Source organism: Cavia porcellus, unplaced genomic scaffold, assembly GCF_034190915.1.
Source record: "Cavia porcellus strain 051 isolate PalLab524CR breed Dunkin Hartley unplaced genomic scaffold, mCavPor4.1 scaffold_1, whole genome shotgun sequence".
NCBI classification, from domain to species: domain Eukaryota; kingdom Metazoa; phylum Chordata; class Mammalia; order Rodentia; family Caviidae; genus Cavia; species Cavia porcellus.
Genome location: NW_026947484.1, coordinates 167,574,601 through 167,588,762, shown reverse-complemented (window position 1 = coordinate 167,588,762; position 14,162 = coordinate 167,574,601). Strand labels below are relative to the sequence as shown.

At 32.9% G+C, this 14,162-nt stretch overlaps 1 protein-coding gene across 1 annotated transcript in view; it reads right to left on the bottom strand.

Annotated features, from left to right (window-relative positions):
• The window catches only part of Megf9 (multiple EGF like domains 9), a 93,285-nt gene that overhangs the window by 14,018 nt on the left and 65,105 nt on the right, over positions 1-14,162 (bottom strand). The window contains exon 3 of the mRNA XM_063259908.1: positions 6,732-6,871. Coding sequence (XP_063115978.1) covers positions 6,732-6,871 — 140 coding nt within the window. The remainder of the gene's footprint in view (positions 1-6,731; positions 6,872-14,162) is intronic.

The window sequence follows — 14,162 nt, the reverse complement described above, 5'->3', positions numbered from 1 at the left end:
CATACATATGTATAAATATAAATCAAACAGAAAATGTTAATATGTATTATTTGTATTATTTTTGTGTGAGTAGATGAGTATTCATTATATTATTCTCCATAGGTTTTTATATTTATAATTTCAAAATAAAACAATCAACAAAGAATGAAAAGAAAGAAGCAAATAAAGTTATGTTTTGTAGTACCAACTCCTTTGAGACTGTTAATAAAGATGTTCTATAGACACTGAGGAAGCATAACATTGAAAACAGAAACTAAGATATGTTCTTCTTTTGGGGTGCTACAGAAATTCAAGCGAACATTTAGAAATACTATCACAAAAGTAAGGAGAATGAGGCTGTGGTAGAACAGCTGGAGCAAGATTTTTAAAAAACAGGCAAATGTTATTAACACACAAGTTAAAACCTCAATTTTTAGGTAATTATACAAAATTTCCCAAAATTCAATGAATTTCCTTCAAGTCACCAAAAGTTTATACAAAATTTCCCAAAATTCAATGAATTTCCTTCAAATCACCAAAAGTTTATTATCTGAACATACATCTGATTTAAACCAACTTGGCATGTGAATAGCATCACTGTAAATCACATATGGGTCTTTTTGAGACGGGGTGTCTCTATGCAGTTCAGGCTGGCCCTGAGCTTACATTGTAGCCCAGGCTGGTCTCACACTTGCAATGATCCGCCTGCCTCAGCCTCCTAAGTGCTGGGATTACAGGTATGTGCCACCACATGCAGTTTAAATCATATAATCTTAAGACCTGATAGTGTTAATATTTTTCACATATAAAAAATTGGTTTATACTCAAATAACATTGAAAACTTTAGGTACAGTTTATTTTTTCCCAGATCTTATATCTTGATCCTTCAGCTATGTACTTTGTGACAGTAAAAATAACTCAAAAATACATCCTGGCAAAATGGTTTTGGCTCTAAAAATAAACAATATCAAAGCATTCTGCAGATATTTAAGAAAAGTTAAAACCTGTGTCACATGCAAAATCTGTCTTACTGCTCTCTCTCTAAAGTGTTCAATGGAATAATTTTTAAGAGAAAAGGTTCTCATAAAATGCTAAACTTTAATAGAAAACAATCTCAAAAAAGATAAACATCTCTGGAACAGATTTTCAATATCTGAGGTAAATAAGATATAGTCCAATAATAAGTCCTTTATGCATGATCTGACAAGAAAAGGTCATGTTGGCCCCCCCTACTTAAAAATGATAACATATATGTATTTTAATATTTTATTTCTTGTAATGTTAACAGGCCTATATGATTATTTGGGGGAGGCTTTTAACTATTCTAGATAAGATCCTCGGCCTTTGAGATTATTCCTATATAATTTCATTCTCTTAAACCATTTATATCAGCATAATTTAAATTTTTTCCAGAACTTCTTATTGCAATTTGTTTTATACGATACCTTATAATGACAAGTCAGTAAAGCAAACAAACAACAACAAAACCTGCAAAGCAAGTATGCTCTTAAAATGAAAGCAAATATAAGAATAAAACTCATCAGTTCTAAAATACTCCTCACCTTTTACTTCCTTTAATGATAGCAAATACCTGAATACAGCTATAGAAAAATAATATTAATAAAGACATTAATATGTCAGAATGTTAATGACAGCTGTGGAAAGCAATAGTCCTTTCAGTGTTTTTCCTATCTCTGATTCTTAAATTATTTCCAGTATACATACATCACTTATTTTTATTATCTTGATTTTTTTTCTCAGTACAAAATTAACACATTAAAATTATATCACATGTCGTTATGGTTTGGTCTTAAATGTCCCCCCAAAATTCAGGTATTGAAGGTGTGGTCCCCAGCTGATAGTGCAGTTAGGAAGCTGTAGAAACATTAGGAGGTAGAGCTAGTCAGAGGAAGTAGACTGCTGGGGGGTGTAGCATTTAAGGGTCCCCACTTCCTTACTGTCACCCCTCTCCTTCTTTGTCAACATGGTTGAGCAGCTTTTACAATGTCATACATACTGTTTTATAATATTCTGCCTTAACATAGGGCCAAAATGATGGGGCCAAGTGACCATGCACTGAAACCATGCAAATCAGAATAAATCTCTCAGAGCTGGGTATGGTGGTGCACACCTGAAATCCCAGCATTTGGGAGGCTGAGGCAAAAAGATCATTGAGAGTTCAAGGCCAGCCTGGTCTACATAACAAGATCCCATCTCAAACAAACAACAGCAAAAATACCTTTCTCCCATGCAAAATTGACTATCTCAGGTATTTTGTTACAACAGAAAGCTAATACAAATGTATGTTGCAAAATATTTCAAAAATTCAAGCAATTAAAAACATTTCATGGGGCTGGGGATTTAGCTCAGCCGCCTAAGTGCCTGCCTTGCAAGTGTGTGGTCGTGAGTTCAATCCTCAGTACAGATAAAAAAGAAAAAGACAAAAAAAAAAATTTCATGTAGAAAATTAAAGGTGATTAATAGCAAAACCTTTAAAATCCATATATACCAGAACTAATACGAATTCAATTTCTAATATGAACTGAAGTTCTAGGTTAAAAAAAAAAAAAGACCCCTCCCACCTCTGTTAGCCTTTTAGCAGCTTACAGCTTCTCCAAGAGCCAATACAGAATAAGAAACAGTATGAGGCTAAACATTAAATCTGAGTTCTGCTCCTGGCTGAACTCACCAACTATGTGATTTTAAGCAAATAGCTTCTCTGAGTTTCATTTTTCCAATCTGTGAAATGGGAAAATAATTTGTTGGGAAAGGATTTAATGTAGTCTGAATATTTCAAAGGTAAAAGACTATTCCATAGAACATAATGTTTTCTCCTTGTGCTTCAGTTTATTCATGCATAAATTTTTTAAAAATTAAATTAGATGAGCTTTAAGTTTTCTTTACATCTAATCTTGAGGAGCTTTCTTTTACAATAAATGACTTATAAAATTAGTTGAAGTTTAATGTTGTTCATTATGTTCTGCATGGGACTCCCTGGAAATTTAATAATAATGCCTCAAAATTCACATCCTCTTTGCTGAAAGATGGTTAAAGAGTAGATCACCAAAAATCATACAAAAACAAAATAATGAGGGACAAGAAGGAGGAATAATAATGAATGTTTTCTGAAATGATTTCATACTCTTTGGTTAAAGCATCTCAAAAATCTGGTAGGGGTAACCAAGAAAATAAGTGGTCAAAGAAAGGAATGTGGGGCTCCTTTCCAACCAAGTTCAAGGGCGAAGCTTTGAGAACATAATTTATCACCTATGAAAGGCTTTTCCTTATTCCTTATTTTGCCATTTCACAGTTTTTACATAATCCTTTCAGCAAAGCACTTTGTCATAGGAAGAAATGTCTGATCCTCTTTATAGGACAGAGGCAAACTTAAATCTGTCAAACAGAAAGAAGGCTGGCACAAACTGTAGGTGAAAAGGGGAGAGGGTAACAGGAGATAATGTCAGGAGAAAATGTATACATTTTATACAAAAATGTATAAAATCACACAGGCTGTGAAAAGAAACTTGAATTTTATTCCAAGATGGATGGCAAGCCATTGGAGGCCTTAAGCATGAGAATGTCATGATCTGGTTTTCAAAAGATCAATCTAGTTATGTTGAAACTGAACTGTGATAGGGTAAGAGTCAGGGGACAGAGAAACAGACAGGAGGTAGCAAGGTCAAAAGAGAGACTGGCTGAGTACTTCAAAGAGATGACGAAGCTGGACACGGACAATGCAACAAAGGTCATGACTTAGAGTTTATTTTGAAGATAACAGAACTTGCTACTGGGCTGGATATTTTCAGTAAGATAGAAAGGGAAATCAAACAGAACTCTTAGGCTTTGGAACTCAGCAGTGTGGTGAATGGTATTAGTTACAAAAATGAAGGACACTAGGGGAACGGCAAGCTTAGCTTTTAGGGCAAAATTGTTATTTCAGATATATTAGGTTTACAAGGCCAATTAGAGCATTCAAATAAAGTGGTTTGTTGCATATTAACAGAGAATAAGGGAGAAATGTAAAACTAATGGCATTTAAATTAATTCTAGGGGATTCAATGAAACCACTTAGGTGGGAAATATAAACAGAGAAGGCAAACTTATCAAGCTCTAAGGTTGGAGCCCACCAGTGCCTACAGCACAGCTGAGGAAGAGTCATGAGAACAAACTGAGAAGGGGAAGCTAGTGAAGTAGCAGAAAAGCAGGAATGTATGGTAGCCCAAAGAGAGAAAAGTCATCCAGAAGCAGAGGAGCAGTCAGCTCAGGTCAAGCTGCCAAGATCAAGTTACTCACACTATGAATACACAAAAGTGCCCTGAATTCTTAAAAAGAAATAAACCATATGACCATGAAGTTTTAGATTAAAAAATAATAGACCCTTTTCCACTTCTACTTTAAGAAAAATGTACTCAATAAACAAATCCAAAAAACACACAAAAGTAAATAAAAAATTACCCAAAAAATTGCTCATTAACATTTTGGAAATATGGGCATGGGGTTTAGCTCAGCTGCCCAAGAACCTGCTTGGTAAGCATGAGGTCGTGAGTTCATTTCCTAGTACCAAAACAAAAAACAAAAAACAACAAAAAAAAAAAACCAAGGATTTTGAAAATGTTTCCTTAAAATCTTTCCTTATTTATAGAGATTTGGGTTTTGTTATTTAAACAGTCTAATTATGTGGTACACATCATTTTAAACCCTGTTTCTTTCACCCTCTTGGGTAGTTTTACATCATTCTTTACAACATTTTAATGGGATTAGGGATGTAGCTCTGGATCTAATTCCCATTAAAATTAATTAATTTAGTTCTAATATTAAAAATTAATGACATCGTATTAGCAATTGCCACTTACTGACTGTATGATGAGCCAGGTACTTTCTTAGGGCTGCATAAATATATTGCATTTAATCTTCATAACAATTTATTAGGAAGGTTATTCTCAGAAGAGGTTCCTGAAAACATAATTGCTAGATCAAAGAAGCAAGTTTTAGGTCTTCTGATATTTACCATCAAACTGGTTTCCATCATGTTTTCCCCAATTTGTTTTACTGCAAAACGGAACACTTTGAAAATCAACTTCAGTCTAAAATAAAAGTTTTAATGGAGTCAGGCTTTACGGGGGAAAATAAGGAATATGAGTGGCCACCAGAGGGCAACCGTATCACAGCACTGTTGAAAAAAATTTCATTTGAGAAAAAAAGACAAATTCTACATGAGGCTTGTAGTTTTAAATTAAAGATTTGTACTCCATATTGGGTTTTACTTTCATTATATTTACAAACACAGGCATCGTTTGTTTCTTATACTATTACTGTTTTTAGAAATCACAATGAAAAGGGTTTCTTTTTGCCTTAAATTATTTCCACAGCAAGCACATGTTAGCATTTACTTAACAGTAGGAAGTGCTTTACTGCTGCAAGAAAAAATAAAAGCAAGCACCAGCAATGTCCACAGCTCTCCAGTACTATAAAAGATCTAGCGAGTGATTGAAATTTACTCAGTATGAAGAAGCATCCTAACATTGCCCAATGTCAACCCTTATCTTTCTTCTATACATTTTTCCATTTATTTGTTTTCCATTTATTTATTCAATGAACATTCAGTGAATACTTACTTTTGTCAAAATTCATATCAGACTTTATATATATATATTGGTAAACAAAACTGATATTGTTCCTGCCGTCATGGAATTTAAAATGCAGTGAGTCAGCCATGTATGACTCACATCTACAAATAAATACAATTAATAACTCTGATAGATGCCATGAAAAAATACAAGTGGATGTGAGCGCATGGAAATTTTCATATAGCACGGAAATAATTTGTAATCATCAGGAAATGATTTCTCATGAAGTGATCTTTAACTGAAGACCTGAAGGAAGAATATCACTTAAAAAGACACTTAAAAACAACCAATTCAAAAGACCAGACTAGGCCAAGGAAAGACCATGAGAGAGAATCTTGAAACAAGGGAACATAGCTTATTTTAGATATAAAAGACAGAGCACCTGGATCAGACAGTAAAAAAGGAACAATACAAGGTATAGTTAGAAGTTAGAGAATAGATTATATAAAAGAAAAAACCCACAATTTATTCTTAATCAATTTCCCTACATATGCTTCACTAGAGAGCAAATCAGAAGGAAGAGTAAGCTTTCAACACAGATTTTTTTTTTAAAAAGTACTTTAAATTTCAAATATTCTGCTACTCTGTTCTCATAAAAACACTTGTGCTTATTAAACTAGGGTATCCCGATTTTTTGGTTGGTGACAAAAAGATCTTCAAAAAAATATTTCTAATCTTTACACTTAGGAAAACTGAAGGTCAGAAATTGTCCTTAAGTCTGCCTAAATGTGGTTTTCTTTGTTTCAATGTTGATAGAGGTTCCCTGGGCTTTCTGAACCTGTAGATTGATACCTTTCATCAGTATGGAAAATTCTTGGCCATTATCTCTTCATATATTGCTTTGACCTAGTATCTCTTTCCTCCCTTTCTGGGCCTTCAATTACACTGTGGATTTTTTAATGTGTTCCACCTATCTTTCTTGATATGTTCTTGCCACTATTTTTGCTACATGCTTTAGTTAATCTATCAGGGGTTTTAGTATACATGCTGCCGAAGCGAGCACAATGTCCCAGGGATTGAACCCATATCCTTATAACTATTTGAGAAGAATCAACATATACAGAAAGACTTTAAAATGAAAAGAACAACAGAATAATTACATGACAAAATTAAGGAAAAACATACCTGTGAGAACATCACAGCTGGCAGACCGATTATTGCACTGGCAGGGCAAGCAACCATTCTTACTAAAGCCATAATATCCATCTTGGCATTGATTACACGTAGAGCCTGTGACACCCACTCTGCACTGGCAATTCCCAGAACTGCAAATAAAAGCAAAAACAGTAGACAAAAGTGAGCCAGTTTGATTAGACATGATCCTACTGTAGCAAAGGTTCCTAGAAGTATGAATGATTTTTATTTAATTGGAAGTTGAAAAGCTTCATGACTATAATTCAGCCACCATGGTACTAATACTAATCTCTGCAACTATTTAATCCTCTGTACTTTGGTAGTCTAAAATAAGTGATAAAAGATCCATGGAGAGAAGTTCCCAGTGCTTAGAAATCTTTTTTATTAAGCAGTGGAACATAGAACTCATATCATTGCATATTTCTTTCCTGAATTATCTCACCATTTTATCAGCATCCATTCTAATCTGGAGAAAAGAAGAAACATTATGTAGCCCTCATCAAGCTTCTGGCTGAAGAATATGAAGACGACAGTCACATCGATTTAGATGCTAAAAATTGATATTATTCCTTATTTTGTGCCTGAGATGTACTTAAATCAATTTTGGTAGCTAAGCTAAATATGGTAAAATGAGAACGTCTAAATCCATATAAAAATTCTACCCTCCAAGAAAAAGGCTAAAATTCTAAAGAAAAATATATTTACCACTCCATCTATTTCTATTTATTTTCTCTTCATAGATATCCATTATAACAATGATGCCATTCCTCTCCATTCACTAAACCTTTAGTGCCACTTTCAATTCCTCTATTCTTATATGAAAATTCATTCATATGCAATAAATTACCAATTTTTGTTGATTATTCTTTCAAATATTTCTTAGTATTGTTATTTTTCCTATGATCATTCTTAATATGACATCTTTTCTCTTCCTTACCTCTAAAATTTTTTCTGCTTTCTCCGTGAAATTTTGATCTATCTGGTCCACAGAAATCTTTTGGCTTTTTGACCTCCTAGTCTCTATATCAGACTTGTGTTGTTCAATATTCTTTTAATATGTAAGTTTTGTTTTCCTAATCAGACTTTAAGTGTTCTGAAACAAAGGTCATATCATAGAGTTTTCTGTCTTTAATGTACCAGGGATTTAATGTACCTATCACAATTATAGGAGCTACATACTGTAAAAATCTTTTTCATGTCATATACTTTACTACATAAGTTTTCTTAGTCCAGAGGCCATACTTTAGAGAGCTTGCTATCTACAGAAAGGAAATAAAAGTATATGTCTAGTTTGCTGTAGGCTCTTAATGAATGTTTGACAAATAATATATGCACAAACTAAGCCACAAGTGGGGGATATGCCTGTAAGGATCAAGAGAACTTTTGAGGCTGAAACAGGAGGACTGAAAGTTTAAGTCCCACTAGGAAATACAACAAGATTCTGTCTCAAAAAAATTTTTTTAAAGCTGAGGGTGTAGCTCAATGCAAACGCCCTGGATTCCATCCTAAATACTCCAAAGACAAAAGAATCAAACAAACAGAAAAGACCACAAAGTAAATTTGAGAAGTAAACACTGAAAGAGAAGAAAACAAAATGAAAGACAACACTAATACTAGGGTTTTGACTAAAACACACACACACACAATTTAGGGCTGGGCTAGTTAGGCCTCACTACTCATGTTGAAATTACACTCAACTTTATTTATTTTATGGTTTTGTTTTGTTTTGTTTTGTTTACTTGGAGATGGGACCCAGGGCCTTGTGCATACAAGACAAATGCTCTACCACTGAGTCCTAGCCTATGATCTCTGTTTATAAGCTCATCTTCAACCTCAAAATTTTGTATTTATGAATAGATTTTGGCACCAGTCATGCCAGATGGGGGACAATTTAAGGTAAAACACCTGTTTAACATAATTTTCTTAGGTATTCGGTTTCTTTTTTTTTTATTTAAAGAAAACAAAACAAAACAGTAAAAGGGTACAAGGGTATTTTTTTGAAAAACAATTTCAAAAAAATAAACAGTAAGAAATCACTAGTTAATAGATTACAAATTGTCATCTTAGAAATAGTTGATCAAGTTACAAAATTAAGCATACAAAGTGGACATTCAAACAGTGAGACTGCAAACAGTTGTGTTCAATGATCCAACAAAAACTTAGTAATATGGTCATCTGTCTTACATACCTAAACACACTGTAAAAAACCAAAATGTGTAAATGTTAATTGTAAAAAACAGAGGAAAAGAAAGTGCTCTTCAGGTATTCGGCTTCTTAACAATGAGCTCCTGTAGAACTGCTCATTTAGCTCAGGAGGCCAAGCTAAAACTAATGCTTATACGCATCAATTAAAGCAATCCTCTATTTATTACCTTCTCTACTTATATGTCTATAAAGAATTTCTAAACTTGAGAACTAGTGGAACTCTGGGTTGAATTCTGCAGAATGGGAGTGATACAACTTTTTTTTTTTTTTTTTTTTTTTTTTTGTATTTTTCCGGTACCAGGGATCAAACTCACGACCACACGCTTGCAAGGCAGGTGCTTATGCCGCTGAACTAAATCCCCAGGCCCAGTGATACAACTTTTAACTATGTATGTTCCACTTGTAATATATAAACCTAAACATACTTTTTTCAATATTTGAGATGTGCCTCTGTTCATTATTTCCTACACTAAATAATGAGTTTTTGCATTTTACATCTGAAAATTTATTTTGCGTAGAGTTAACGTTTGCTTCTGTTTTCCACTTACTCTAGTTCTCTATAATATCTCAAAAAAATATCAAAAAGTAGTAGAAAAGCAGGGGGTGTCCAGATGAAAAATTCTTAGGACTTTAACACCAGTCTACAAAAGTCAAGCTCATGTACATAATACATGCTTACCATATCTCAAAACCTTATATCCTAAGAAATCACATATCCAACTGTAATTCTATTAAAATCTGCCTCTTATGGGTTATGTAATTTCTTGGTTTTCAAGTGTTAAAAACAACATATGCATGCATACCCATGTTTATAGCAGCACAATTCATCGCAGCTAAATTTTGGAAACAGCCTACATATCCATCAACAGATGAATGGATAAAGAAAAATGTGATATTTACACAGTGGAATATTATTCTGCCATCAAGAAAGATAAATTTGGGGCTGGGGATTTAGCTCAGCGGCATAAGTGCCTGTGTTGCAAGCAGGCAGTCATGAGTTCAATCCCCGGTACCGGTAAAAAGGAAAAAGACAAAAAAAAAAAAAAAGAAAAGAAAGATAAATTTGAGTCATTTATAGGAACATGAATGCACCTAAAGGCCGATAATGTTAAGTGAAATATATAATACACACAAATTAAATATCACATGGTTACTCTTATATGAAAACCTAACATATAAATAAAGAGCAAAACAAAAGATAAGTAAAAGAAATTAGGAAAATAGATTTTTTTCCAAATAGAAAGCAAATCAAGAGATGGAGGGAGGGCAAAAGAGAAGAAAGAGATAGAAAAAGGAATTAAGATGTGTTATGTACATGTACCAATTCTATACAAGGGATATAAACATCATATACTCCCAAATATGTACTAATAAAAATGTAAATAAACAAGAAAATATAAAAGTAAGGCATCTAGAAGCAGAAACAGGACAATGATTAATAATAATAATAAAAACAATAAGCCTCATTTATTGAAGGCCTGTATCAATAAATACATATTTTTTCTCACCCTTAAGGCAATTCTACTAGATAGAAGTTCTAATCTTCATTTTACTACTGAAAGAACGCAGGATAAAGTTACTAACCACAGCTAGTGAGTCACGTTTATCTACACAAAGCCAAACTTTTCCCGTTATCATTCTTCATATCCTGAGCATCAGTTTAGCATGTATGCAAGTTCTGACTTCCTTGATACTGTCACTAGCTTATCCAGAATAAATCCAAAAGTTGAGCAATCTTACTGCTAGAAGAACAGCTGTCACCTTAACAAAGTCCAAGTATTTTCAGAGATACAAGCCCAAATATTTCGATGTTCAATAAATTAATGCTTAATTAAATTTACATTGATCATATAAAAGATGAGCATTATATTTAAATTCAACATAAACTTATCATGCATATTTCTGAAGAGTAACTTTGCGAAACAGAAAAGAAACACCATATACATGTATGTGAATATTTTACTCACAATGAACTAAAAGGTCTAGCAAATTAAATTTGTATTCATCAAATATGAAGTTCACAAACATCTAAGGACTCAACCAAAAGAAGTAAGTTAAGTCTTTCTATATTATCAGAAAATTACAAAGAATATAGTGTATCTTTTAAAGAATAACTAGCAGCACTTCATTAGCCAATTTTCAAGGCTTTTATTTTAATGTTATTAAAACATGCTTCCTCTAAAGAAAAATCTAAAGATTATTCCACAAACAAAGGGATAAACAGTTACTTCTGATGATGATACCTGCCTAATTCACCACCTACAAGAAATAAAATTATCTTGGAATACAGAATCATTATGGCTCACAGCCATAATTTAGCCAGTATTTCCAAAGTAGCTGCTAGCCCTATATGGGAATTTTCCCTTCATAATTCTGTTCCAGGTACCAAAAGATGGCTGTAAGTAGGCATCTTTCTCCCTGGAGAATCTATTCTTTAATTGCTAATATTAAAAAATCAAAAGTAACTTCATGAATCCTGATAATGCTGTTAACAGTGTCTAGATACTGTACTTTACTCTTTCTTAGATAGTTTAAAATAACAGGGAAAGAGGTGTTTTTCTCTCTTTAAAAATATATAAAGAACAGAGTGGGAGATTTGGGTTGTACTAGGAGTACTTTTTCCTCATGTTACTCATGGCCCTTGGCCAATTTCTGAATGTATAAGAATTAAATCTTTCAACAAACATAAGGCTTGTCTGTGTGACTTCTTTTATAGAATAAAGGCTTTACAACACCCTCTTTCATGAGCTTCTTCTACTAAACACTGTTGAATGCTTTCTGAAACAAAGGTCAATGATATAAATGCAATGAAAAAAAGGCCTATTAACAGACTACTTATGCTTATTTATAAATTTGAAATAAAGAGCTCAAGATCCACAGCTTCATATTTGGAGAATAAGAGCGCAGAAAAGGATTTTCAATAGAAATCAGTTAACTATATTACTGAAGTCAACTTCAAAAAATTTTAAGAAACCAATTGCTCATCTGGTGGCACTTCTTAAAAATGTGAGTCTCCAGTTAAATACTAATGTAATACAAATAATTATATTAAAAAGAATAATTATTCACAAAAGCATAAGTTTCAGCTTATACTAAGTATAAATAAACATGTACTATGCATTTCTTAAATTAGCTCAAACAGGATTCTCAGATTATTTTTTGGTGTCGTCATAGAATTTACATACTCATGGATATGAACAGATATTACAAGGTTTTAATACTTTGGTGTGAACAAATATTGCAAAGTTTAACACTGAAAACACTAGTTCTAAGGGCTAGAGGTAGCTCAGTGGTAGAGCATGGGCTTAGCATATGCAAGGCCAAAGACTCAATCCCCACTGCAGTATTTTTTCTTTTCAGACAGGGTCTCTCTACAGTTCAGGCTGCTCTTGAACTCACTATGTAGCCCAAACTGGCCTTGAATCACAGCAATCCTCTTACTTTAAACTCCCAAGTGCTGGGGAGACAGATGTGCACCACCACACCCAGTTCCAACTTTTTTTAAAAAACTAATATTTAAAACAATAAATAATATATTTTCCAAAATGAATAGTTATTAGTTTTTTTCAAGAGGAAACTCAAAAGCATATCACTTAATGATACGGCACATATTTATATCACAAACACACAAACCAAATTATCTTTTTAAAGAGTTTGTTCTGTTTAAGATGAGTGGGTAGAGAATATTCAAAATTTCCATTATTTTATAAGCATATTGATTAGGTGGAAAGGGTAGAATTCAAAAAGGAAACTATCAGAGTTTATGGAAAAACACAGGCTAAGGAGACAGAGAGCTTGGTTCTCAGTCCAGCTCTGCTACTGAAAGCACTTATTCTCTCATAGCCTCAATATGAGAATTAAAGATTCCATACATAGGGTACTTAGCACATCATCCAGCACACATCCTCAAAAGTGAAAGCCACTGTGAAAATAACGACAGTATTTTTAGATCTTTATTCATTATTCTGAGAATTGTAGAACAACAGATTAGTTTTCCAGTAGGCAAAGATGAAAAAGTCTCTATTATTTTTATAATCTGTTAGCAAAACTGAAAATATAGCCAGAAAGCAAGGATTAATTCCCAGTTTCAACCAAACATGTGGCTAGGAAAAGAGAACGTTTCATAATCATCTAGTAGAAACAGTGTTTGGAAAGGAAATTTTAAGATGAAAAGGATATGCAAAGTCCTGCATCAGGTAAGATCAAAGACAGCTGGACCAAACATGCTTTCGTGCCAACTACGTAATGATTTAATTTTTTCTTAATTGTCAAATGTCTTGGGGCATGCTTTTGTTATCAAACACTGTCCACTGACTTAAGGTTTATTAGATAAAATTTATATGTGTATGCACATCCTTATCAATTTTCACTCAAGTAGTTACAGAGTAACTAAAAAACATAATTCTACTAAGGAGAACTGAGATGCTAATGGTCATTCAGAAACCTTGGTTTCCTTCCTTCTTCCACCTCATCTTACATGTAGGCAGTATGTCATGGACAGAAGAAGAAGCAGAAAAAAAATAGGTAACTACACTTATCAACTTTCTTCTTCTTTTCTAATAACTAAAAACAATTTAAGTTTGAGGATACTGAGACTATTAAAATAGAAACTCACAGAAAATTTCTGAGTACAAGTTCACTCAATATATTAAAAATACATTTTAGGAAGTAACTAGAAAAAGGGTTTCTCACTAAAAACATTTTTCAAATTTTTTATTAGTACCAATTTTTGATAAACCAGCAAAAAGTTTTACATGAGAAAATAAATAAAATGAAAAATATTAATTTTTCCTTTCATATTTGGGACACGATTTTGTAAAGGTAGGAAAAGAAATAGTTTTTCTTTGTCTTGCTATGAAAGAAATTCCATAATTGGACATTCTGGCAAAAGATTTTCTAGTCTATCTTTTCTACAGTCATGTAAAAGACCATTATGCAATGAGCAAAGCTCCTTTTCTGCAGAAAAAAAGAACAGCTTTATTGTTGGAAACATTGGGCTATTATGCTAAACATTCCTGGTATTTTTGAGGACAAGTAGTCTAAAACATGTTTAGAGGAAATCCATATTCAGAAAGAAATTCTTAATACTCAGAGGATATTGCCTGAGTATAAAAATATTTTCTGACATCTGATCTTATGAAAATCAAATTTAAAATTTTATTTTTAAAGTTAAAAGTAAAACTTAAAAGTAAAAAAGCAAGTATCACATTTCCACAG